The sequence below is a fragment of the Mustela nigripes genome, chromosome 17, assembly GCF_022355385.1.
Source record: "Mustela nigripes isolate SB6536 chromosome 17, MUSNIG.SB6536, whole genome shotgun sequence".
Lineage (NCBI taxonomy): Eukaryota > Metazoa > Chordata > Mammalia > Carnivora > Mustelidae > Mustela > Mustela nigripes.
The window spans coordinates 46,970,880-46,998,841 of NC_081573.1; the positions used below are offsets into that span (position 1 = coordinate 46,970,880).

The 27,962-nt window shown below is 43.0% G+C and overlaps 1 protein-coding gene across 1 annotated transcript in view; it reads left to right on the forward strand.

The window, feature by feature from the left end:
• HYDIN (HYDIN axonemal central pair apparatus protein) overlaps positions 1 to 27,962 on the forward strand; it is a 326,854-nt gene that overhangs the window by 255,562 nt on the left and 43,330 nt on the right. Inside the window, exons 55-68 of the mRNA XM_059381282.1 lie at positions 1,413 to 1,512; positions 3,053 to 3,221; positions 3,661 to 3,899; positions 6,801 to 6,918; positions 11,871 to 12,075; positions 12,767 to 13,002; positions 13,786 to 13,937; positions 14,037 to 14,226; positions 17,946 to 18,048; positions 18,274 to 18,552; positions 20,022 to 20,164; positions 22,441 to 22,659; positions 25,332 to 25,492; positions 27,844 to 27,941. Coding sequence (XP_059237265.1) covers positions 1,413 to 1,512; positions 3,053 to 3,221; positions 3,661 to 3,899; positions 6,801 to 6,918; positions 11,871 to 12,075; positions 12,767 to 13,002; positions 13,786 to 13,937; positions 14,037 to 14,226; positions 17,946 to 18,048; positions 18,274 to 18,552; positions 20,022 to 20,164; positions 22,441 to 22,659; positions 25,332 to 25,492; positions 27,844 to 27,941 — 2,412 coding nt within the window. The remainder of the gene's footprint in view (positions 1 to 1,412; positions 1,513 to 3,052; positions 3,222 to 3,660; positions 3,900 to 6,800; positions 6,919 to 11,870; positions 12,076 to 12,766; positions 13,003 to 13,785; positions 13,938 to 14,036; positions 14,227 to 17,945; positions 18,049 to 18,273; positions 18,553 to 20,021; positions 20,165 to 22,440; positions 22,660 to 25,331; positions 25,493 to 27,843; positions 27,942 to 27,962) is intronic.

Below are 27,962 nucleotides of genomic sequence, written 5' to 3' on the forward strand. Positions count from 1 at the left end.
ATACGGATTTATCATCTCACAGTTCCATGGGTCAGAAGTCCAAAACTGATCTAACTGGGCTAACGTCAAGATATCGGCAGAGCCACGTTCCTTGCTGGAACTCTGGAGGAGAATCCATTTCTTCACCTTTTCTAGCTTCTAGAAGCTACCTACATCCTTGGCTCATGGTCCTTTTTTCTCCATCTTCAAAGCCAACATCGTTGGGTCAGGTCCTTCTCACACCATCATCTCTCTTGTTCTCCACTTCTATCTCCCTCTTCTACTTGTGTAGTAATTACAGTAGGCCTCCCCGGAGGATCCAAGATACTCTTTCTATTTTAAAGTCAGATGATAGATAGATAGATAGATAGATAGACAGACAGACCGACAGAGTCAGCTGATGAGCAACCTGAATTCTATCCATCACCCCCCTTTACCATATGACCAAGCCGATTCACAGGTTCATATGCATATTTACAGCATATTCATGGGGATAAGGACACGGAGACCTTCTGAGGGCACAGAGCATTATTCTACTCACTGCACTGCCCTCACACCCAGGTTAGACCCTCCCTGTTGGCATGCAGTTTTCCATTACTCTTGCTTCTTCTGTTTGCCCTCCTTCTCAGCAAGATTTAGAGAACATGAGAGCTGCCTGTTTGCCTAGATGTCGTGAGTCTTATGTACAAGGATATTTATTGCAGCATTATTTGTACTAATGGAAGATTGGAAATAACCCAAATATCTATTAAGAATGGAATGCTACTGGGGCGCATGGGTGGCTCAGTGAGTTAAGCCTCTGCCTTTGACCCAGGTCATGATCTCAGGGTCCTGGGATAGAACCCCCCATCAGACTCTCTGCTCAGCAGGGAGCCTGCTTCCCTCTCTCTCTCTTTGCCTGCTGCTCTGCCTACTTGTGATCTCTCTCCCTCTGACAAATAAATAAATAAAATCGTTAAAAAAAAATGGAACACTATTGCCATAGAAATAATACTGTAAATTATAGAACAGCATATCGTGGTGTATTTTATAACCATTAAGATCATCACATTTATAAGGAATTTTTAATTATGTGCGGAAATGCTTATGAGGCAGTGCTAAGTAAAACTATACAAATTTATATGTAATATTCTAACTATGTTGACTATACACTTGATGCAAAAAAATTTTTAGCTACTAGAAGTTTTAACTAATGGAAATCATGAAGGGAAGGACAGCGGTCCTAAGATGGAGGGAGCTAAAGTAGGTGCCGAAGCAGAGTCCATTCTGAGACTCAGTTATGGGCAGTTTTCTCAGCTGCAGTGTTTTCAGAAAATAAATTTTCTGAGTTTGACACCATGGATTTTCCATGGGAACTTCAACAGGAAGTTCCTCTGCTTCTGACTCCCATGCCATCTAATCCCCTTCCCCACCCTGGTTGCTGGCCTCTGCAGGAGCTGAAGGAGGCCTTGACTTTGGGATCGTGAAGGTCATGGAAGAGGTGAAGCAGCCCCTCCAGCTGAAGAATCGTGGGAAGTATGAGATCATGTTCAGGTAACCTGGAATCCATCAGGCATATGGTCATCCACCTCCACTCATGGGGAGGAAGTGCTGTCTGGGAGGTAAAACAGAAACCTGATTGAGGACATCATAAGAACCATTTCTGTTTGTAGCCCTTCTCAGGCTTCAAATGAATGAAATTCCAACTGCTAAGAGCAGAGGTTTTCACGCTGCTCTCAACCCTGTGGCTTTACAGGGACCCTTGAAGTCCCTCTCAGAGCACCCAGAGCCACAGGGCCCTGGGGGTGGGAGAGAGCCTCAGAGGGAGAGGTCGGGAAGAAGCCGTGCTAGGCGAGGGGAGGGCTGTGTGTGGAGGGAGGGGCTGGAGGTAGAGACCTGGCCTTGAACCGGCCTGCCCTCCTCTTGGCTCCAGTCTGTTTCACAAGTTGACGTTCCATATAAGATTTCATATGGAAAAAGGGCTTTTTCCAATTTTCTTTTTTTAATTTTGAGAACCACTGTGTTATAGAACCCAAAGGGTGGCCTGGCGGAGTGGAGCTCCAGCTTGTGCTCATTTCTTGGGATGAGAAATGAAGGACTAAATAAGAGATTTCTCAGAGAGGAAAGGGTGGTGCCAGGTGGGGGGAGGGAGGAGGTCACTCAGGAAGGGCCACACAACCCTTGGGGGCAATGCCAGCAGCTATGGCCAATCTGTTCTATGGAAGATGATCCTTCTGCTGGAAGAATTTGTGGTTAATAAAGGGACTTCCCCCTCACAGACTTAGAAGAAATTCCGTGCATTCACCATAGCTTCATTTTGTTGTAGGTTATCACAGAATGTTAGTTCTGCTCTTCTAGATTACATGGACCAGTCACTCTTGGGATGGAGCAGGTGATCAAAATTCATAGAAAGAACTTGAGGGAAAGTGAGGAACTCAGACACCAAGCATGCAGCAATGGTGTGGCCATGTCTCCTGGAGCATGGGGGTGACATTTAGGTCCCCAAAGAAACTCCAGGTGCCCCACCTCCGCTTGAGTTCCTTGGTCCTGTTGCAGCCCCTCTGCCATTCTCACGAGTCAGCTGCTCTCTGGGGCTTCCCACCTCATCCCCACTGGGCCATGGTCTCCCTTTCCAAGTGCCTCTGCTAAATGGCTTCTGCCCCTACTTTCTCTCTGTCTTTAGACCCCCTGGCTTCTGCATCACTGTACCCTGTGTATGTGCTAATATTCAGTCCTAGAGAGGGGAGGAAGGGAGACAGAGAAAGGGAGAGATAGGGGGAGTAATAGACAGACAGAAAGATGAACTCATTTAGTTGGTCCATATCCAGCACCAAGTGTCCCTGTTGGACAGAGATCTCCTGCAAAGGAACCTTTTGACCTCAGGCTAGAGATGGCTATCTTTGCCTCAAGCATCACTCACCGGCCGAGTCAGTCCTAGCTGCAGAGGGGGGCTCACAGAGTCCAAAGCACAGTGGGCACTTCCAGACACAGTGCTTAAGCAGACATGGCTGGCACTCAACCATCTGGAGTCTCCTCTCTAGTATCTTGGGTTCCCCAGAATGATTTCAACTGGCCTGTCATTCTCATCTTTCAGCTTTTCTGTGGACTCCTTGGGGATTTTGGCAATCAATGCAAATTCCATGATCTCTATCCAACCCAAGAAGGGCTCACTAACCTCAGCGGAAAAGCCCACAAATGTCCAGGTGTTATTTCGTGCAAAAAAGGAAGTCAAGATTGAACACCAACCAATTCTGCGCTGTCAGGTAAAATAGCTCAAAGGGGGGATTCACTCAGTGACAGGATTGTGGGACTCATGTCAAAAATAAATAAATAAATAAAGGCTACATCGCCTAGCCCATGCTCCAGGGTTTGGTTAGGTGGGGGGCTGTGCAAAGTCATCAGCAACCAAGAGTACCAGACAGGCAATAGAGCCATGATCTTTGGAGAGCTGAGTTCAGACATCAAGTGCAAGAGAAGAGAAGTGAAAGAGGAGGCCAGTTCAGTCCACATTGATCCATGGCTAACACCTAGTAAGTTTGATATCAGTATTTTCTAATACTGTTGGTGCAATAATATGAAGAAAATGAAAGAAAGAATGAAATTGGCTTCATGGCAGTAACAAAAACAGAGAATGAGGTAGACAGTCCTGGAATTCCTGGAGCATAGTGGCTGACATCTTCCCAATCCTTCCTCTCTTTCTAGATTATTGAACCCAATATCACAGAAGGAGGTGAAACCATTGCCAGCATCCCAATCAAGTTTTCTGTGAATGCGGTGTACTCTAAATACAACATCAGCCCCTCCTCCATCATCAACTTTGGGGCTTTGATCTGTGGCACTCGGAAAAGCGCCACCTTCAGCATAGAAAATCAAGGTGTTACTGACTTCAAGTACGCCCTCTATAGGCTGACTGGGGAGAGCCCCATTCATCAAAAGAAAGTGTAAGACAAGTCTATACTTACCTCGTGCCATTCTCTGGTTAATTAGTGCATTGTATTTTATGAAGAGCTTTCAAATATTTTATCTACATTCACCCAATCCCCTTTTCGTGGGGTGAGGTCACTAAGGTTTAGAAATGGCTTGTCTGGGGCACCTGGGTGGCTCAGAAATCTCTGCCTTTAGCTTGGGTCGTGATCTCGGGGTCTGGAATCAAGCCCTGCATTGGCTGGCTCTCTGCTCAGCAGGGAGCCTGCTTCCCCTTCTCTCTCTGACTGCCTCTCTGCCTACTTGTGATCTCTCTCTCTCTGTCAAATAAATAAATAAAATCTTTAAAAAAATATATGAAAGAATGAAATGGCTTGTCTAAGATTAGGCAAGAAATCACCAATAGGGGCGCCTGGGTGGATCAGTGGGTTAAGCCGCTGCCTTCGGCTCAGGTCATGATCTCAGGGTCCTGGGATCGAGTCCCGCATCAGGCTCTCTGCTCGGCAGGGAGCCTGCTTCCCTCTCTCTCTCTCTCTGCCTGCCTCTCCATCTACTTGTGATTTCTCTCTGTCAAATAAATAAATAAAATCTTAAAAAAAAAAAAAAAAAAGAAATCACCAATAGATCTCAGTTCTGAACCCACATCTCTGCCCTCAGATTTTGTATGCTTTCTTACTGTCACTCATGTGATAGATTTAATTGAACAAATATAAAGTCTTCCATGTGGGGTTGTGTCTGTTGTCCTGATGCTTATAACATGCTGCAGGACTCACAGTAAGTCATTGTCCTATTTACTGTCCTATAGGATGTGGAGGGACTAGTATAACCATAAACTAAGTCAAAAGAAATCAGAGCTGTCCCTCACATGTGAGGTAGCAGAAGGTACCCCAGCAATACAGACAAGGGAGGCACACTGCTGCCTTCCGTCTAGGCACTGTCACAACAGCTCTCTTAGTTGTTCCAAAGGCAAAACTCTATATTCTTCACAAGGCAGCTCTTAATTCTCTAAAACACTTTACCTTTTTGCATGCTTTTGGCTTTTGATGATCATATCCTTTTCTTGGCAAATTAAGTATAGTTTTACCAGGGGCGCCTGGGTGCCTCAGTGGGTTAAAGCCTCTGCCTTTGGCTCAGGTCATGATCCCAGGAGGGTGCTGGGATTGAGCCCCACATTGGACTCTCTGCTCCACAGGGACCCTGCTTCCTCCTCTCTCTGCCTGCCTCTCTGCCTACTTGTGATCTCTGCCTGTCAAATAAATAAATAAAATCTTTTTAAAAAAAGTATAGTTTTACCAATTCCCAAGGCTCTTTGTCCTAATTGACTCCCTAATTAATTAATTAGTTTAAAATGGACTTTCCAGTTAATTGTTTTAAATCAGACATTCCTTGAGTTGGTCCAAAAGTTGTGGGTTATTGTTAAGCTGTTTAAATCAGACATATCTTGTTTGTGATTGTTTTGCATTTTTGTAGATACCCTCTTCCATTGTGGCTAAGTTTGAACATATCAAGAAATGTTGGGCTAAGCTATCTAAAATCTCTTTCTAAAGAGAAAAAAAGCCCTAGCCTTTTTTATTTTTAGCCTTTATAATAAAAGTTGGTGCATGATTCTTGCTTATTAATACTAATGTTTGCTTCACACACACAAAAATAAGTCTCTTCGTTCCAAATTTAATTTCAACTTAATTTATGCAACTTTTTTAGCATTTATTTTATCATAATTTAATACTGCTTATAGATATAATGATATATTTGTATTTGCTTTATGTTGTTTTAGTTTTAATTTGTTTTTCATCTTAGTGTGTACAAATTCATGCAAAATACTCAAAGGGGGTTGAAATGTAATTGTTCTGGTCACTGAGCGAGTAAATGCTGAACTAGATAAAACTCTCAAAAGTTTAAGATTGCACCTCAAATGCATGTGATGTTGTAGGTTAACTGGCCTCCAGAAAAACTAATTACTGAATAAACTAGCTTTAGGTGAAGCAAACAGAACTTAAGTTCAAGCTATTGCCTAAACTCAGTTTAAAAACACCATGACTGGGGTGCCTGGGTGGCTCAGTGGGTTAAGCCTCTGCCTTCAGCTCCAGTCATGATCTCAGGGTCCTGGGATCAAGCCCTGCATCGGGCTCTCTGCTCAGTGGGGAGCCTGCTTCCCCACCCTCCTCTCTCTCTCTTCCTACTTGTGATTTCATTTTTAAGATTTTATTTATTTACAAATAAAATCTTAAAAAGAGATTTTATTTATTTATTTATTTATTTATAAATAAAATCTTTTTTATTTTATTTATAAATAAATAAAATCTTAAAAATGAATAAAAATAAATAAATAAAAACACTGTGACTAGAAATGTGAAGAAAAGGGACAGAATTTAAGTTTTTATTTGACATCTCATTTTTTTAAAGTAAGATCGGGTTACAGATTTTTCTACAAATAATTTTCTTTTTTTTAATATTTTATTTATTTATTTGACAGACAGATCACAAGTAGGCAGAGAGGCAGGCAGAGAGAGAGGAAGAAGCAGGCTTCCTGCTGAGCAGAGAGCCCGATGCGGGGCTCAATCCAGGACCCTGGGATCACGACCTGAGCTGAAGGCAGAGGCTTTAACCCACTGAGCCACCCAGGCGCCCCTACAAATAATTTTCTATAAGTAATTTTCACACACTGCTTTCCAGAGAACTCAGTAAACACTTAAACATTATTGTTTCCTTGCAGCAATTTTCAATGTCCTTATGAATCATATTCAATAAGTCCAATGACTTGTTGAATAAGGTCTGCTAATGATAAATAAGCTGGCTTTCCCAGATGCCCCCTTGGCTATCTCTCCCATTCTTGGGAGAAGAGACCATGCAATTAGCTGACAGATCGTACTTAATGTAACCACCCCAACCTGAGGGTGTCCTCTTGCTTCTTTAATCAGAGTCAGCCATGTCAGACGGGCAAGATCCCGGGAAAGCGAGAGCTTCTACAAGCCTGGCCCTTCCAAAGCAACCAAGTTGTCTGATGCAATTCAAAAAGAAATAAATGTCACAAACCAGGTGAGCACCCTTTTCCTTGTCAAAGGAACCCTATAAGGCTGTCTTCCAACTAGTTCCCTCCTGCCTAGTGCTTGCCACAGATACCTCCCTATGCTAGCAAGATCTGAACTTACTGTGGCAGGAATACTAGCTCTCTTGAAATATCACTTTTATTTTCAGGCAAAGCATTGACTTTTCTTTTGATATCCTCTTTTGTTTTAAAACCTTCATTGGTTCTCATTGCCTTAAAATTAAGTTTCATCTCTTCATATATGTTTTAATCATGGATCACCTATTTATAAGAAACAAAGCCCATTTGGACTGGCTTAAATAAAAGCAGGTTTTAATACTTCTGCTCTAGTAAGATGAAATAGATATACTTCATCTTTCTTGACAGAGTGATGTCAGAGAAACCCCACTCAAACAGAAGATCTAAATAAGATTCTGAGTCTCATAATAGCTAAAATTCCCAGGTTTCAAATCAAAATCATGCATTGTACCAAAAACGAGGAAGATCTCAAATTGGAAATAGGCAATAGGTGCCAGCCTTAATATAACTGTTAGAATTGTCTGACAAAAATCGTAAAGCAGCCAACATAAAAATGCTTCAAAGAGCAATTACAAACATGCCTGGAACAAATGAAAACATAGTTAGTTCTCAACAAAGCAAGAAAAGATGTAAAGAACCAAATAGAAATTTTGAAAGTGAAAAAATAAACAAAAGTTAACTCTGTTGGTGGGTTCAACAAGAGGATAGAGGGGATAGAAGAAAACCTCCATGAACCTGAATACAGAACCATAGAAATTCCTCTCTCCTTTTCCTATTGCCCTCATAACAAATTACCTCAGACATAGTGGCTTAGGACAATACAAATTTTTTAGCTTATACTTCTGTAGGTCAGAAGTTTGACATTAGTCTCACTGGGCTAACATCAAGGTTTTGGCAAAGCTGTATTCTTTTCTGGAGACTTTTCCAGCTTATAGAGGACACCTGTCTTTTTTGGTTCATGATTTCCTTCCTCCATCCTTAAAACGAGCCGTGATGGATCAATTTCTTCTCACATCACATGACTCCAGCCTCTTCCGTAGTCACATCCCTGTCTAACTCTCTTAGGTTTGCTTCTTCCACATATAAGGACCCCTGAGATCACACTGGTCCCCGGACAATACAGGATAATCTCCCCATCTCAAAATTCTTAATTTAGTCATATCAACAAGGTTGGGTTTTTTTTTTTTTTTTTCCATGTAGGGTGACATATTCGCAGGTACCAGGGATTAGGATGTGGACATCTTTGGGAAACCATTATTCTACCCAATCTAAACAAGAGAAGAAATAAACTCTGTTTTGAGTTCTATTGAAAAATCTATTTGAGTCTAATGAATTAAAAAATGAACAGACCCTGAAGGACCTGTGGAAAAAATCTAATATCCCTGTCCTCAGATTTCCAGAAAGAGATAAGAAATAGGGTTGGGCTGGGACAGCTAGCTGGCTCAGTTGGTAGAGAGTGTTTTCATGTGACTCTTAATCTCTGGGTCATGAGTTTGAGCCCCACATTGGGGATAGAGATTATAAATAAATAAACTTTAAAAAAGAAAAGAAAAGAAATAAGGTTGGGCTGAAAAGGTACTTAAAGAAATGATGACCAAAAGCTCCCCAAATTTAGCAAAAGATGTAAACTTATAGATTCAAAATCTGGGCAAATCCCAAATAGGACAAACCTAAATAAATCCACACCCACACACATCATAGTCAGACTTCTCAACACAAAAGACAAAAAAATCTTAAAACCAGTGAAAGAGGAATGACCTTACATATAGAAAGGAAACTATTTGAATGACAGCAAATTTCTTATCAAAAACCATAGGGCCCAGAAGAAAATGGCTCAACATTTTGCAAGTGCAGGAAGTAGACAACTGTGATGCCTAAATCTTACATACATACATATCAAAATGTGCCTCAGAAAAAAATGGAAAATTAAAGTATTCTAAAATGAAGGAAAATTAGTTTGTTACCAGCAGGTCTCTCCCAAAAGACTGGCTAAAGGAAGTTCTCTGAACAGAAAGTAAATAATAAAAGAAGGAATTGTGGAGGGAGCTAGCTGGCTCAGTCAATAGAGCATATATGACTCTTGATCTCAGGGTCATGAGTTCAAGCCCCACATTGTGGGTAGAGATTTCTTGGAAAAAAAATCTTGGGTGGCTCAGTCAGTTAAGCATCCGACTCTTGATTTTGTTTCTTCATGATCCCAGGATTGTGAGATGGAGCCCCAGGCTGGGCTCTGCACTCAGCAGGGAGTCTGCCCCTCCTCGCACCCCCTCAGATAAATAATCTTTTTTAAAAAGATTTTATTTATTTATTTGACAGAAAGACACACAGTGAGAGATGGAATACAAGCAGGGGGAGTGGGAGAGGGAGAAGCAGGCTTCCTGCTGAGCAGGGAGCCCAATTTGGGGCTTAATCCCAGGACCCTGGGATCATGACCTGAGCCAAAGCCAAATGCTTAACGACGGAGCCACCCAGGTGCCCTAAATAAATCTTTTTAAAAATCTTTTAAAAAAAAAAAAAAGAATTATGAAACATCAAGTAGGAAGTAAAATCATGGAGGCAATTATGTATGTAAATTCAATAGACTTCCCTTCTCCTCTTGAGTTTTCTAAATAATGTTTATCAATTAAAGCAAACATTAGAACACTGTCTGATATAACTGTAAATGGATGTAGAGGAAATATTTTAGACACTTATAAAAGGCAGAGGGTGAATAAGCAATTGATCGACAACGTGGTAAATACTATAATTGAAGTGTGTGTGGAGGGAAAAGCTCCAGAAAGGTGAAGGAATAAGTTCTGTTGTTCCTGGTAACTGTTGCAAGTCACTGAAGGCTTCCTAGAAGCATTCCTAGTGCATTGTGGATTATGTTTAGTTACAAATAACACCCCAACAGTAGTGGTCTAAACAGAGAGGATATGGGGGTTTTTTCTTCTTTTTTTATTAGTTTAAGGGTAGAATTTATGATTCATGAGTTGCATGTAACACCCAGTGCTCATTACATCAAGTGCCTTCCTTAATGTCCATCACCCCATCCCTCACCCTCCTCCCCTCCATCAACCCTCAGTTTGTTTTCTAAAGTTAAGAGCCTCTTAGGTTTGCCTAGGGTATGTTTAAATAAGGTAGGTAGTTGCTTGTGTTGGCTTAGAGGCTCGTTGAGTCTTTTGACTTCTCCTCGTGGTTCCAGGATCATTGAAGTCTGTGAGTCTCTTGACTTTTCCTCATGGTTCCAAGACAGCTGCCACAGCTTTAGCCAGCACATGTGCATTCAAGGCAAAAATAAAGAGAAAGTAGGTACTCCGCACTTTCTGGACATCAGTAATTGTTGGCTGCATTTGGATTGAATTTTCTACATATTGGTTTTTATGTCTTCTCAAGTATTTTCCTCTTCAACAGAAGCCTTCTATTTAATTAACTTGCATAATTTTCTACATATGTTTCTATAACTCTCATCCCTTCTAACATATGTGTCTTCAGGGTTGGGGTTTTTTTGTTCATTTTCACTTGTTTGTTTTGCCTTCTCAATCCACTGTATTTTCTTTACTCCCAGTGAAGCGGCCTCTCTCTAATACCCTCCCTCCTCGTTCCAATGACCCTGCCTGCTCTACCACCTTGACACTTCACTCTCAAGGTCAAACCCTGGATCTCCCATCAAAGGAAACTGAGGTGCTTCTGAACTCTTGATTTCTAAGGTTCTTTTCTCTGACCATCATTCCTTTCTCGCTACTCGCTGTTTTGAGTCTACCCTTTTCTGCTGTTCTTTGCCTTCAGTGTGACTTTATTCCTTTGAGACAACATTCAACCATATTCTTATTATTCAAACCTTCTCCTTCTTACCAATTTATTTTCCTACCAACAGTGGACAATAATAAATTTGATACTAACCATTCAAACAGGCATGAGGTGGTATCTTGTTGTGATTTTGATTTGCATCTCCCTGATGATAGGTGATCACCTTTGTTGATAGATTTTATGAAAAACCTTGTGATAAGGGAGATTACCCTGGATTATCCTCAGCCCAATGTGATCACGAGGCTCTGGTAGTGGTTGAAAGAATGGGGAGATGTTGGTCCAGTTATAAGATGATTAGTTCTGAGGATTTAATATTTGCTTGGTGACTCTAGTTAGCAGTACTGTATTATATACTTGAAAGTTGCTGAGAGAGTAGATGGTAAATGTTCTCAGCATACGAAAACAGAAAAGGTGATTATGTGAGCTGGTACATGTTAACTAACATTATTGTGGTAATCATTTTGTGGTATATTCCAGTATCCAGTCAGCACATTGTAGCCTTAAACTTATACAATGTCCTATGTCTATTATATGTCCGCGAGGGGTGTGAGGGGAAGAAGGGGAAGGATGCTCCTAGGAACCAGAGGAGTGTGTGATAATATCCCATTTTCTGAGCCCTAATTCTGTGCCAGAGGCTAGGGGAAGTGCTTCACACACATTTCTTCCTTTGAAGCCTCCAGTGATTCAAGGTAGGGGCTTTAGCCCCGTATCATGGATAGACAGACTCAAAGAAGTCACTTGCCCAAGGTCAAACAGTTAAAATCTAGCAGTGATGGGATTCAGACTCATGAGTATCTGACTCAGAAATCGCAGCCTTACCCGTCTGTGCCCCTCCACCAGGAGATTCCCATCTGGCAGGACTTGTGCAATGTGGAGTAGGTCTGTTTCCTTGAGCTCGCACGCCGTCACAGCTGGTCAGAAGGAAGGGGCACGGATGGAAAAGCACTGAGGGGGCCCATCCCTGAAGATTCCCAGGGCTCGCTCTGGCTCCAGGAGAAAGCTGGGGTTCAGAGAGAGCCTGTGAGGAGAAGCCCCGTGGGTCCCTCTTGACGCCATCTTACAGCTCTGGTAGAAGAGCTCTGACTCTTCCACCCCCTCTGCATCCACCCCCCCACCCCCTCCACCATTCCTGCAGGCGCGTTTCACCCACGGCATGTTCACTGTGTACCCCGGATTCGGCTCCATCCCTCCGGGAGGAGTGCAGGCCATCACTGTCGACTGCGTGGCTGACCCCGTGGGAAGGTGTGAGGAATTCATAGCGATCGATATATCGGACCGAGACCCAAGAGACCAGCCTGCTGGCATTCCTTACAGCTTGCTGGCCGAAGCCTGTCTACCAGGTACTGGGCACTCAGATTGGACAGCCTCCCCCCTTAAAAGGCCCTCCCCCTCCTGCCATGCATGTGGCTGGCACATATGGCCACACTGCTTCCTCTGGGTCCTTAGAACTTTCTGTGGTGTCTTCAGCCATGTTTTTCCTTAAAGACTTGCAAGGCATATATATACCCCTAAAAGATGTTCAGCTTTAAACTCCTAGTCTTCCTGAGTTTGCTTCAGGATTCTCAGACAAATAGAATTATCTGGAAATTGTGGTGTAATGGGGTATGACACAGGACCTGGGAACACCAAAGCCGGCCATTCCCTGTGGACAACATATGCACAGAGAACAATGGTCAGCAACGGCACATACTCTAACTTTAACCAAACAGGATTCAGGTAAAGCACAGAGAGAACTCCTCTTGCTTTGACTCTAGGTACCACACAGCCTTGCACCAACATGGGCCAAATGCCCACCCCAGATCCTTCTCCTTAGCACTGGAAGGAACAGAGGGTTGGGGTCTTGTCTGACAGCCAGCAAGAACAGTGCAGAAAAGGAAGAGAAGATAGAATTTGCACCATGACTCCCGCCCCCTTGTGGGAATTCCCCTACATCTCCTCTATGCGAACCCTCCGTCAGAACACTAACCTTCACACTAGCCAGTCCAGAAAGCAGGAGCTGGGCCATCAAGCCTCATCTCTCCTTCTCCCCAGCCTTTGTGACCGACAACAATGCCGTGATATTTGAGGAGCACCAGATCTGCAGCAGCGCCACTCTGCTCAACATCCTCCAGACCATAGAGGGTGGGGGGCTCTTTGTGGAGGACGAGAACAAGTTCATCTTCTGCAACGTCCTGGTGGGTCATCAGGCCAAGGCTCGGTTCAAGATCAGCAACGTGGGGAAGATCGCGTGTGATGTGAACATCGTCGTTAAGCCCGTCTCCAACAAGGTGAGCAGCCCCAAATGGCGCTAGCCCGCCAGAGCTGGCATGAAGCCTTGGAAAGAGCTCTTGAAAATCCTGCTGTAGAACTGCTAGAGCTGAGTGGGACAACCTGGCTCTCAGGCCCTGCCAGAAGTCAGATGAGGTCACTGGGTAGTTTCCCAAGAAACCGGACCTTTGTCCCCACGGGTGCTTCCTCTGGGTTTTAAAATGGTCCACACCAATGAGCAGCCCACTCAGCCATCCAGCACTCGGCTCTGCGTCTAATAGAGGAAACACTGTGGCGCGAGCCAAAGCCGAGTGCCGGCTCGGGCAGGCTGCTTCGTGCTGCCCATTTGTCTAGAAATGAGGGTTTGGGGGATGTCAGATGATCTCATCCCTTTCGTGACTTCTCTCAGGCCCTGGCGACATCCAGTCATTTCTCTCTGACCTTTTTCTGGACAGGAAGGGGCAGCTTTTTTCCTGTCCTGCCCTAAAACCATAAAAACAGAACAAGCCTGATTTCTCAAAAATAGGTCTTTACCAAGGGATTTGCAGACATTTATTTTCCTCCTCCCTAATTTGCAGACTATCCCTTGAAAAGAGCAAAGAAACCTTAGTGCTCTCAGCTTAAAAATCAAGAGGGGATAGCCAGTCTCGAATCCCACTGGCCAACCTTAAGAATGAAAAAATCCTTTTGAGGCCTTGCCAGGGTCCCTCCAGCCCCTCCAGTCTTCCCCAAAATCCTGCCACAAGGGGGGTGGGGACAGAGAAAATGCTGACACACGCTGATCCCTGCCGTCTCCCCCCCAGCTCATTGCCCGAATCACTGACATTTTTGAAGTGGAACCTAATAAGATGTGTGTCGCCAGCCGCTCACATGCCTTTGCCACGGTGACCTTCACCCCGCAGGCCATGCAGACCTACCAGTGTATCTTCGAGGCTACCTTGGATGGCTTGCCCAGGTACCAGCTCCCCGGCCCCTCCCTGCAGGCTGAGGAGGGAATGCCGTGCCCAGCACAGCCGGCCCTGCTGACGGGCCTCCCTCCTCCGGCTCCCCGCAGCAACCTGACCAGGAACCGCAGCCTCGGGTTTGATATGGTCGGGGAAGGGACCCTCCCTCGCGTGATCGTGGTGCGGCCGGTTCTCTGCAACCAGCATGGAAACCCCTTGCTCCTCTTCAAGAGGCTTCTGCTCGGTCAGTCAGAGAAGCTGCCTCTGGTCCTCAAGAACAGCGGCACCATCCCCGCCCAGGTACTGCGGGGGGGAAAGTGTGGGGCGGAAAGGGAGAAGAACGACTCAGAGGTCGGACTTTCGGCTTTGAGGTCTCTGCCATCCCTGACCTGTGAGGACTTTGATGTTCCTCACACATTAACCTGTGGAAGGCGTGGGACACGCAGAGCCAAGTCAGCCAGGGGGTCTGCCCTCAAGGAGTGTAAGAAAGCAGAGCACACAGCTCGCCGAGAGTTCCTGCGTGAAGCGTGGGCAGGGGTATACCCTGAGCCGCGCGGGGAGGACTATGGGTATTCTTGGAGTCTTCTTTATCCTTCCATTTTTTTCTGTAATGAGCATTGCATTTTTAATAAGGAAGAAGCAAAAGAAACCTCAGTAGGGGTGAGAGATGCCACATCTCAGGGGACTCTTGGTTCAGCAATTAAATTGTGTTTTTATTTTTATTATTTTTTTCTGTTCACATCCATGTTTTACCAAAAAAAAAAAAAAAAAAAAAAAAAAAAAGTGATAAACTGTGTAAGGGTTCCACGAAGAATTGGAGGACTTTTGAGAATGATCTACTCCCATCTAGGGGAATCCAGGAAAATTTCACTCTAAAATGACACAGAAGCTGGGCATCGCAGGACAGCTGGGTTTCAGGAAGGACGCGTGGCAGGGACTGCATCCCAGCTGGAGAAAGAAAGCTACTCAGACAAAGGCACAGAAGCAAAAAATGTGTCGGGCTCACCACAGGAACTAGGGGGCCGCCGGCAACGTGAGAGCGCAGGGGCCGGAAGAGCAGCGGGAGATACAACTCGAGGGGAGAGTAAGGACACCTCGCAGGGGCTTTGGATTCTCTCTGTGTTTTAAACACCGCAGGATGTTCTTACTATCGTGTTGGGGTTTTTTTAGTTTTTTTATTTATTTGAGAGAGAGAGAGAAAGTGAGAGACAGAGCAGGAGCAACAAGGGAGGGGAGAGGCAGAGGGAGAAGCAAACTCCTTACTGACCAAGAAGCCTGAGGTGGGGCTCGATCCCAAGACCTGTGGATCTTGACCTGAACTGAAGGCAGACACTTAACGGACTGAGCCACCCAGGCGCCCCTCACTGTCGGGTTTTGTCGTTCATACAGTTAAGGCTCATTTAGATTCACCCACATTTGCCCCTTTCATGGCTCTCCCCCTTACACAGCGCACCTTCCATCCGAGCTCCTCTGCCTCCACCCGCTGAAGAACCACCTATACTGTTCCCTCAACACAGGTCTGCGGGCAGTGAATTCTCTCAGCTTGTATTTGACAATCTCCATTTCTTCTTCATTTTTAATGTCATTTTTACCGGCTGTAGAACTCTCCCTCGGCAGTTGTTTTCTCCCAGCAGATGAGAGCTTTCATTCCAGGGTGTCCTGGTTTCTTCCACTGTCTCTGCTGAGACGGCAGCTATGTCTAAAATGTCCTGTTAAGGTGATCTTTCTCCTCTGATTTTGTCTGGCATTTTCGCTTTGTGTTCGTCTTCTGTGGTTTCACTATGACGTGACTAGGTATGGATTTCTTTTCATTGATCCCTCCCGGAATTCATCTGGCTGCTTGATTCTGCAATCAATGTCTTAAATCGGTTTTGGTGTTTTTCTCTGGGCTCCATTCTGGATAATCCCTTAGGACCTGTCTTTAGCTCATTAACTTTCCTTTTAGCTCTAATTTTTATTATACCTTCCACTGAGTTCTTCAGTTATAATATTTTTTTGGTTCTAGAAGTTCTATTAGGCTGCTTTTCAAATATATATAGTCAGTTTGGAAGATTTCTGACTTTGTGCTGAAACTGTCAGACGTGGGTTTATTTCTTGAACAACATAGTATTCACAGCCATTTTGCCGCCTATACCCGGTCATTCCAAAATCTGGATTGCCTGTGGGTCTTTTCTGATATCTGCTATTTCTGCTCATTTTTGCCATGTTGTCCTTTCTCCTCATGTGCCTGGTTATCTTCGATCCCTTGTTGAGTATGATACCTGAAAATTATTTAGAAGTAACAACACTAAAGATGATGTTCCTTTTCTTCAGAGACAATTTTCATTGGCTTCTGCCAAGTACTTTGAGGCATTAGAAACTTAGAATCACCTAAAACTAGTTTTAGGGCTTGAAATTTCCTGGACTCAGAGCAGGATTGCTACCCGGGGGTAGAGGCGAGCTGGGTTAGAGCCAACCTATCTACCTTTGGTCCTATCGGCAGATTTTTTGGGGGGTCACAGTCTATAGGAAAGAAAATACCCACCTTTCACAATACTTTTTCCCTCTTAGCACAGAGATCATCAAAAACACAACGTGAACCTCCCACCTACCTCTTCTAAATTAGCAAACACTCCAAGTCAAAAACAGCCCAGAAATGTAGGCTAGACTTTCTGGATTCCCGTGCTCTCCCAGATCTTGGTCTGGCTGCTTCTCATTACCTTCTTAATTCTGTGATGCTTTAAAAAATGTGTTTTTCCTGTTGTTGTTGTCCTGTTTTTCTGTTTGTTTGTTTGTTTCGAGTCTACATTACCTAGTTTCCCATTGCCCTGTATGGTTTCCATTATTGTAGCTTTATAAAATGTTCTAGCATCTAATTGAGTAAATTCCTGCTCACCCATTCCCCATTTTTCTAATTTTTCTTGACAATTTTTACATATCTGTCTTCTCAGATGAACTTTAGACATCATCTTTTAATGTTCTTCAAAAGGTCTAATTAGGGGGGCGCCTGGGTGGCTCAGTGGATTGAGCCGCTGCCTTCGGCTCGGGTCATGATCTCGGGGTCCTGGGATCGAGTCCCGCATCGGGCTCTCTGCTCAGCGGGGAGCCTGCTTCCCTCTCTCTCTCTCTCTCTCTGGCTGCCTCTCTGTCTACTTGTGATTTCTCTCTGTCAAATAAATAAATTTAAAAAAAAAAAGGTCTAATTAGGAATCCTGTGAATTATTTGGGAGGAATTTCTACTGTTAGAGTATTTAGGCACTCAGGAGCAACATTTCAAATACCCATCCATTTATCTAGATTTTTTTAATGTCAATTTTTGTCATATAACTCCTCCATATAGTTTCTTTTTGAGATGGTTTCTAAACATATCATTTTTTTAATCTCAGAAGCTTCCCATGTAGTACCACTATTTCTTTATTCTTTTTGCATCATTTCTTATATCATTTGATCGTATTTATGATGGTACTAGCGTGACTGTCTTCTAAAACTGTCTGCTGATTTCTCAGATCTAAAATCAGAAATATGGCTTTTGTTTTTGTATCCACTATGGTAGTCCAGAAAATACCCCTTTTCTTCACCTAAGCCATAGGCCTGCTTTGGTTTTTTTTTTTTTAACTCAGCAGGCCCCTCCATATGATAGTATCAGGCAACTGATGGATTGACACCTAGGAGACACTGGTTTTTGGGAACTCATATCCATGTAAGCCTTGATAGAATGACTATATTTAGCGACTGCCTCTGTCAGCAGCAGAGGCCTTGGCAAGCCCATCTTGACCCTACATAGCTTGATCATCATAAAGTCACTCCTAGACTCTGGACCACCAGTTCCTTACTTGTTTGATCAGAGCTGAACTGAGCTTTCCTTTTCCTCCCCAGGTCTAATACTTATTTTATTTCCCTCTTAGTAAGAATTCAAAAAAGTGAGCACTGGGCACAAGGACTTTTTGAATACTTTCCAAACACCACCATATCTCTATCCAGACTCAAAACCCATGAGCCGCCTGTAAGCTTAACACTCATCCTTGCTTTCTTTATGCCAGCTGCATGTCGATCTGAGGGACCAACTAGGTGTCTTCTCCCTGAAAGGGATCCCCACCACCTCCTACATCTACATCACAGAGGAGAACAAACCACATGCCAAAGGTAGGTAGAGGGATTACAGCTTCTGCAGGGCGATGGGTCCCAGGAGCTGTTTTATTGGCGAACTAATAAGGACCCAACCACAGCAGGATACTCAGTCTCATCACCAGGGGCCTCTGTAGGTCAGACTCACTCCCACATAAAGCTGCCCTCCCCTGAGTCAGGATCTCTCTGGTTACATCTTCCTTTAAACTAGTTCTAAATCCCGTGTCTCTCTCTTTTTTGCAGCAAAGAAAGCTCACACGGCCTCCCTGGTTGTTCCTCCTGGAAACACAGCTGGATTCGATGTCGTTTTCCAATCCCAGAAGGTTGGGAGAATGAAAGGCACCATCCACTTGTCAGTGGTCGACAACCAGTATGAGGAGACAATCATCCACATGGTGGGAGAAGGTTATGAGGATGACATCACCTTGGGCAACATCCATGGGCTGGTGGTTTCCGGCAGCCCTGAGACCCCAGAGATCTCTGAGATCATTGAGGAAAATAGTATGGAAGACTTGGTAACAGGTGAGAGAAATGGAAGTGAGGCACTGACAACTGTTGGCTCAGGCCATTTTCAATAACAGCTCAGCCAGCTTCCTGGGAATTTGGGAGAGCATCTCCTCTTCCTCACTCTATGCCCCTTCATTTGTGGCTCAGGCAATGCCTTCAATCATGTGTTCCCTCGAGGGACATTTCTTGAGCATCAACATGCCTGAACCAGGCACTCTGTTGAGCCCTGGAATTTTAAAGAGTAAGAAGACAGTCTCCACCTTGGGGAGCTTAGAGTTTTAAGCTCATTCCAGTTTAGCTAATAAGTGAAATTCAGAGTTCACATTCCAGATTAGCTAAGGGAGCACGTATCTCTCTAGTTTTCCCCATTTCTTTCAGCTGGCTAATATCGGCATTGTCTGTTTCATGTACCCTAGACACTCCACGAGAAATTGTGGGCTTCTTTAATTAAAGAATGTGCAGGTTTGTGCCACTTCTAGAACATCATTCTGTTGGTGTCTGAGGCCCTGCAGCATCAGGAGCACCTGGGAGCTTGGTAGAAATGGGAATGGCAGGGCCTGCCCCAGCACCTTGGTCTGACCGAAGCTGAGTCTACATTTCAGCAAGATCCCTCAGTGATTTGTGTGTGTCTTAAAGTTTAAGATGGGCTCCTCTGTGGTCCGTCTCGCACTTCATTTAGTTGACTATGTTCTTTATGGCAGAAGAAAATTTATGTCATCATTATTATCAAAAGCACTTGTCCATCACCCTAATTGTATAGCTAATTGGTATGAATTGAGTTATAAACACATTCTCATCATTTTCTAGAAGCTTTATTACCATTGGACAGTCTACATGACATGACTTAAAATCAACACTCCTCACACATATGGCGTTTCACCTGTCAGTGGCTACCAGGTGACATCTCTCTTGTGAGGGGTCAAGCAGGAGCCAGCATGAACCCCAGTTCAGAAATCAGATTTCACCCTTACAATAGGGTTACCAGGTTTAGAAAATCAGAATATAAGAGTCCCTGTTAAATTTGAATTTCAGATAAAACGCAGAGTTTTTTTTATTATTTGTGCATCCCCAAATATTGTATGGAACATACTGATACTGTAAGTGACTCATCAATTATTTATTATTCAAGTTTAACAAGGACTTTTTTATTTTATCTTATTTTAACTCTTAATAATATTGTTTGAGCAAACAAATGGAGTGGGCACCTTATATTTTCTCTTAGAGGTGAGGGCCAAGGTAGATGGATGGATGTGGATGGATGGATGGACGGACGCATGGACAGACGGACAGACAGATAGACAAATAGATTTCCCAAGGAGGGAAAGTTTAAGCTAAGGGACTCCGAATTTTTCCAGAATAATCATTAAAGAAGGGAAGGATGCATGAGGGTAGGGCCCCATGTCTTTCAGGTGCTGCCTCCTTAGGGAAGTGAGCCCTAGGAGGAGGCCAGGGACGACTCACAGACCTTCTGCTTCTGTCCATAGCTTCTCTGGTGGACCACATCCAGTTTGGGGACTGCCACATTGGAAACACCTATAATGTGAGCTTCACAATCACAAACCACAGCCAAGTGAATGTGATACGGTTTGAATGGCCCCTTGTAGCTACAGTTTCCTTTTCCCCACAGGTGAGTGAAAGCCATTCACTGTTCTCTGGACTTCCTTAGGCATAAGCCAATATCAAATTGATTGTCTGTGTCTTCCCATGAATACACAGGATGGGATAGATGGTTCTCAAGCTGAGAAACAGCCCAGGAACTATCCCTTACTCAGACCAGATGCCAGAGGACACTGTTCATGTCTCCTTGGGTCTAAGAACAGAGAATGACGTCTGCTGAGATGGTTGCTAGGCTGGTGTTGAGGAATTCCATGGAAACCTGTGTGCATGAAAACAGGTCCCATCTTCGTGTCCCCGAGGATAGACCTGTGTCCCCCAAAGTGTATGTTCTTTAGAGCATTAGTCCTGCAAAAGTGGTTCATTGGAAGCTAAAATGGGGGTAGTAAGTTCTTTTGAACAACTGAAATTTATCAAATTCGCATATTACATCTTTCTCTTAAAGATGCCCAGTGCTATTCAGCACACTAAAATCTAGTTAACTTTGTTTTACTTGGAATTTTCTGGCCCCTTCTTTAACATCTCACAACACACATTTTATGAATTGCTGACCAAATCTCGACGTCCCATAAGGCCTAAGAGAATGTGGTAGCAGATCTAGCCTCTGGCTAGTTGTTTTTCATAGTTTACTGTTGAGTTCCCAGAACAGTAGATATACCCAGACGTGTTTACTGCTCCTGTTCTGTTTTGGTCACCAAGTCTGTTCACACATGGACAGGGGGAGAGGGCAAGGAGATTTAGGGACCCACTTTGTCACCTTTATTTTTTAGTTTTTTTGTTTAAGTAGGTTCCATGCCCAGTGTGGAGCGCAACATAGGGCTTGAACTCATGAACCTGAGATCAAGACCTGAGCTGAGATCAAGGGTTGGACTCTCAACTAACTAAGCCATCCAGGCACCCGCTTTGTCACTTTTGAATCTTTGCATGCTCTCAGGGAGTTTGGCTTCCTGGAGGGATGTAAAGTATCAGTCAAAGTAGGCAGAGATGAGCTCAATATAGTACATTTAGTGCCCCACATGCACAGACACTCCTGCAGAGACGCCCCCACCACCCATGCACACATTTGTGCCTTGAGAAATACTAAGCTTTCTTCTCCCTTCACTTTCCAGTGGAAAGTTTTTACATCTGTCAGAAACATTGTAGGACTATTATATATATATAATATATATAATATTATATATGCCAATGTTATATATATTATATATATATATGTGTTATAATATATATATATATATATGCGTGTTTATATATGTTAAACCATAAATGATTTTATGCTACAGACCAAATTAAATTTCCCATTTATCTGGTATACTTCAGTGAATCTCAGCTTTTCTGGCCTCAGGACTCCTTTACTCTATTAAACATTATCAAGGGACTCAAAAAAGCTTTTGTTTATGTGGGTTATATCTGTTGATAGTTACCGTATTAGAAATTAAAACTGAGACTATCTGAAAACATATATTTATTCATTTTTAAATAATAAACCCATTTATGTTAATATAAATATGATTTTTTCATGAAAATGGCTATGTTTTTCAAAATACAACAGTTAGTGAGAAGAATGGCATTATTTTACAGTTTGACAAACCTCTTTAATATCTGGCTTAGTAGAAGGAGCTAGATTCTCCTATTTGCTTCTCATTGATCTGCCGCAATATTGTCTGTCATGCAACCTCTAGAACGTTCCATTGAATACTCACGAGAAAATGAGAGTGAAAAAGTCAACTAACATCTTAGTATTATGAAGAAAGTAGTTTTGACCTCATGAACTTCTGAAAAGGTCATAGGGGTCCCAGGGGTCACCTGACCACACTCTGAGAACTGCGAATATACTGAGTGCGCCTGTCCCTGGTCCATATAGGTGATATCGATGAAGAAGCACAGGTTTAGAGTGTGGTACCTGGTGCCATGCTGTCGGGGACTGAATCCAGTTCTTCCAGTATTCATGGGAGGACCACGAACAAGTTACAAGTTTCCTTGCCTGTACAATAGGTGCAATGGCTCTACATCTCCCTGGGTCATCCTGGGAATTAGCAGAATTGTGTAAAGGTTTAAATTGTGCCCAAAGCAAGTAACAGTTTAACAAATATTAGCTGCTTTCATTTTTAGGCTTGTATTTCTATCTAAGAACCTCTTATACATCTTTAAGACCATCTACATAGGCAGGTTTGAATGACGTATTTTTTGCCAAGATTTTTGGCTCTACCCCTTCTCTAGTATGTCACCACCAGGTATTGAAAGTCCTTAAGCTCAGACTCCCAAAAATACTAATACCAGGGTCTTCCCCAGATGGGCCACCTCCACCCTGGGTGTGCCAAGGACACAGTGGTGACCATGAAGTCAGATGTGCCCATCAATCTGAAGAAGATGGGGATCAAGTGTAAGCTGTCCAGGATCACGTTTCCACTCCCTGCAGAGCAGGTCCCTGACTGGGATGACCGCATGCGCACGGTCAAGTGGGTGGATGTGCTCAGAAACCCACCCATGACTTTGACTACAAAACGAAAGGTGAGTAAGGACATCAGGCACAGATCTGACCAGGCCTGCCAGGGCTGGGGGCCTGCTGCTCTCTACTTCAGTATCTCATCATTGCCTTCCAACCAAAAAAGAAAAAAAATGTTTCCCATTCTACTTGACCTTGATTTCAGAAGTGACAACTGAACTTGCTTGCCCACCCCACACAGCTTGATCTGTCCAGCTTCGGTTTCAGTCTGGATGCCTCACGCAGCAAGTCCCCCCCCACCTTTTTCAACAGCACGGGGCCTCACCTTTCGGTCAGTTTCTCTTTCCCTCGGGTGTCCAAAATTAGATTAGACTCTTTGGTTCATGACAGAATCTCATCTGTGATCCAAGCATGCCTCTCTTTTAATCAGTCCTTGGTTGGTTTCTTTTGCCTAGTAGAATAAACAGAGATGAACTCACAGCAACACAGGAAGTAGAACACGGAATATGCATGTGCTTCTCAGCCATTCCTTCCCCCTCCACCCCTCTTAGATGTAATCACCATCCTGAATCTCGTTTACTTATTCCCTTGATTTTTGGGGGTTTTTTGTTGTTGTTGTTCTTTTTTTAAGATTTTTTTTTTTTAAGATTTTGTTTATTATTTGACAGAGACGTAGCAAGAGAGGGAACACAAGCAGGGGAAGTGGGAGAGGGAGAAGCAGGCTTCCCCTGAGTAGAAAGCCCGATGCGGGACCCTGGGATCATGACCTGAGCCAAAGGCAGACACTTAACAACTGAGCCACCCAGGCATTCTAAAAGGCATACTGTTTAGTTGTAGTTTTTCACTTTAGTTTTTTAAAAAGGTTAGATTGCATGTGATCTGTATTGTCACATGTGGCTATCGTGCACCCAATTTCACTGCTCTATAAAATTCCGTTGTTATCATTCATTCTTCTTTTGAAAATTATTTGTGATTCTGCTATCATGCACAGTGTTTCTGTAAACAAGTGGTGTTCATTTGTAAAAGTTTATATTGTAAAAGTTTATATTCCTAGAAGTGGAATTGCCAAGCCATCGGATATGTGAATTTCAGCTTTCCAAGGCAATGCCCAAATGTTTTCCAAAATGGCTGTACCAGTATATACTCTTACTGGCAAAGGGATCTCACTGATCTGCATTTTCTCCACAACTTGGCTTTGCCACACCTCTCACTTTTTGTCATGTATGTGAATGAGAAATGGTCTCATTTGGGGGCTACTTTGCATTTCCATAATCCCTGATAAAGTTGAATATGTCTTCATATGATTATTGTCCATAATAGTTGTCTCATATAAATGTCTTTTACCTATTTTTCTATTAGCTGCTTATCCTTAATATGAGTCATTTTATTTTTTATAAACTCTACTATTCCTTCCTACTATTTGTCTGCAAACGTCTTCACCAAATTTAAAGCTTTTTACTTTTTTTGATGTATCTTTTGATGAACAAAAAATATTCTTAAGTTTAATATAGTCACATCTATTAATCTCATTTTCTATATTTATTATTTTTGTGTCTTATTTTTAAAGCCCTTCCCTACCAGGGAAGAAAAAAATATGCTTTTTTTTTTTTTTTAAGGTTTAAGAACTTTGCTGTTTATATTTAAGCCCTTGGCCCACATGGACTTTATGTATGGTGTGAGGCAAGGATCCAGTTTCATAGTTTTCCATCTAGATAACTGACCTGGCCAAATCCTCTTTTTTGTTTAGCCCTTCTGTTTCCTAGCGATCTGCCATGACTCCCTTGTCATCTAAACTTCATACATACCCAGCATGCTTCTTATCTTAGTATTCTGCTTCATGGTTGATTTGTCTATCCCTATGCCAGTTTTATCCTGCCTCAACCTCTATAGCTTCACAGCCAGCCTTGTTGTCTGGAAGGGAAGTCCCTTTTCCATACTGTTTTGTTTTGAAGTGTTTTAGTTATTCTTGGTCCTTTATTTTTCTATCCAATTTTGGAATCCACTAAACAAGTACTATGGAAACATGAATGGAAGCTTGATTGGAATTGGATTGCATCCATAAGTCAGTTTAGGAAGAATTAACAATTTTACAATATTAATTTCTCCCTTTTATTAACAGATTTTATCTCTTTAGTTAGATCTTTAAGATTTTTTTTTTTACTACACTTCAGGTTCTTTAATAGTGTTAGGACTCTTCAGGCTTTTGGTTTGTTCTTGAGTCAATGTTATTAAATTATTTTTCTAGGAATTTTCCCTTGGACTAAATTTTCATATGTATTTTAATTATATTATTTATAATATTTTCTATCATTTGTTTAAATCTGTAGGGTTGATGGTGATGTCTTCCTTTTCATTTTTGATATTGGTTATTTGTACTTATTTTTTTTTTTTATCAATCTCACTGAAGACTTTTTAAGTCATTCCAAATAAATAAATTTTGGTCCTCTCTGTTTTCAATCTATTCTTGATTTCATTAATATCTCTGCCTATCTTTATGACTTCGTTTCTTCTGCCTTCTTCTGAGTCCATCTAACCAAAAAACTTCATGTCTTTGCAATCCTACTACTCCCAGTAATTTGTTTCCTTCCCCATTTAGGAGTCATTTAGGTTTGCCTGAATCATTTATTCTGGAACTTGAGTTTGTGTGTTGGTGCTCATTTGCACGGGCAAAATATAGTACCATGCTTCCCCACAGCACTTTATTCCTGTGGGTTAACTGGCTCCATCTTTGTTACAGGTGATAGAGACAGACCCCGAGCCCGCCCACTCTGTTGTAGAAGAGAACTATCGAGAACTGCATCTTCAGATCAGTGCCAATGTGAATTTCGCTTCGTATGCATGCCACACAAGCAACGTGCACTTTAAAGAAACGCTGGTTTACCAGACCCGAGTGTTTGAGTGAGTCTCTGAGAGCCCCCACCTTCACAGGGACACTCTTTCATTCCATCATCTGCCCACTCCTTCACCACACATTCTTCAGCTTCTCTGACAGCACATACCAGGCAACAGAGCCGCTTCACACTCACCAGAGTAACTCTGCAGGTGCAGTGAAACCTTCAGACCCACAAAGCTATGGAAGTTCCCACTTGAAGTCAAGATATAGGCCAGGAAACACAGCCTGCCGGCGGCGGGGGCAGCATCCTGCCATCAGGTCCCCAGTAGGGACCATCCTGGCAGTAGCAGCCCACACCACCAACCAGGAACAGCTCTTTTCTCCCCAACTCCAGGTCACAGTTCAGACAATATCCACACTGATGCCAATGGGTCCATCTCAGCTTAGAAGCCCCACAACCTAGAGAAGGCAACACTCCTCATAACCATTCCATAGGTACAGCTTCTAGGATCCCCGTGGGGGACATGCCCAGTTACAAGAATCACTACACTAAGAAAACCCCAAAGCTATATCTTCCCCCCAGGGAACCATAATTCCCTCCAGACCAGATGCAATTTACCAATCAGGCATCATTTTTACTATAAACAGGGTTGCCTAATAATGCGACTGGTATTTCTCCTTTATCGTGTTTCCAGGGAAACAGAGCTAGAAATTTCACTTGTAGCCAGAATTGTCCTCAGAAGGAAAAATAGTTATGTGAACTCATTCACGGGAATACAGGATGTCGTGGGCCCCCATCTTAAGGAGCTCATGGTGGGTGGGGGGAGGATGGGTGAAAATAGGTGAATTGATATTTGTGGTGTTGTGTGTGTGCTGGAGAGTACCTAAAACAGCCTGAGATGTGGGGACAATCAGGAAGCAGAGAGCTCATCAGGGAAGGCACCCCAGATGAAGCGGTGCCCCGCTGAATTGCAGAAGATGAGCAGGAGGTAGCCAGGTGAAGAAGTAAGTGAGGAAGGAAAGGGCCTTCTAGACAGAGAGAACAGCACATATAAGGACAGACTATTCTTTAAGAATTAGAAGCACAAAAATGTGAACCACTGATCTGTTTCAACTTTGTAAGAATTAGTAATTAACTTCTTCCAGTCATTTTGCATTGGTTACACTTTACATGTTCTCCCCAATTTTTATAGAAGCAAAAGGGATAAGGCAGGAGACAGGACCTCCTGCTGATACCTATTTCTCCTAAAGTAGGGGTTGGCAAATGACCCATGGACCAAATCCAGCCAGCTGCCTCTCATTGTAAATAAAGTTACTTCTGGCCAGGGCCATGCCCATCAGTTTATGCCCATTGTCTTTGGCTGCTTCTGCACTGCAACAGCAAAGTGAGTAGTTGCTACAAAGACCTATGGTACACAAAGCCAAAAAAAAAAAAAAAAAAAAAAAAAAAAGTGCTATCTTGCCCTTTGTTTAAAAAAAAAAAAAAAAGCCAATCCCAATCTAAACCAAGAACTCTTTTTAATCAGAAGTATTCTGTACCACCAAGATTTCTCCACTTTATAAAATTTTCTTTGAGATAATGACCAGTGCTCATACTTGTACGCAATAAACACAAACCCCTGAGGTCCAAGCACTTGACTTTGGGTGTACCTGCATGGTCTACCTGGGTTGGAAAATGGAAACCTAATTCTTACACCCTAGCGCACCCCACTCGTAAACTCTCAACTCCTACCACTTCCCTAAAACTAGGATAGCACTGTGTTTCTTTCTCTAGGACAATCATTTTCTTGTGACAGACCTCATCCTTTGCTGGGATTGTGATCAGTTTAAATGTGATTCCAGAAAAAAGATTCTATCTCCTGTTCTTGTCTTAGATGCAGGGAAACTTGAGGCAAGAAAGGGCTCCACTAATTCAGAATTTGAGATAAGTCTCGGCCAGTGAAGGAATCTCAGGTAGGGGTAAAGAAGCCTCTGACCACAGGGACATTGTTTCCAGTGGGAGATGCTTCAGGAAGGGAGGGACTATGAAATTTGCACCTAAAGGAGATAATGTCATGGGAAACACATTTTGATTCCTCTCTCATGGAAATGTTTCAGGATTACAGCAATGTATGCAGAGAGCTCATTGCGTAGGGTACTTACTGGTGGTGTTCCAGATGATTTTCAGTACTAAACATTTGGATAGTTTTACTTTTAATAGCTATGCATATATTTTACATGTTTTAGAAGAAAATGTAACTAGCATAGCAAATGCATGATGCTGGATAAAATGCTTAAAACTTGCCTTTTGAAAAAATGTTTAAGAAACACAGTGATGACTTAAAGAAAGAAGTTAAGTAACAGTATAGATGATGGGTGGACAGAAAAAAATCGCTGACAGCACATTTCTCAAATCTATTTTCTGATCTATCTGCAGGTTTGAACTGGTTAATTCAGGAAGTGTGCAGCTGGAATTCAACTGGGTCTCAGAAGAGACTACAAAGACTGTCAGTTTTGCAATGCCAGATAACCAAGGTAAACACAATGACAGGCAAA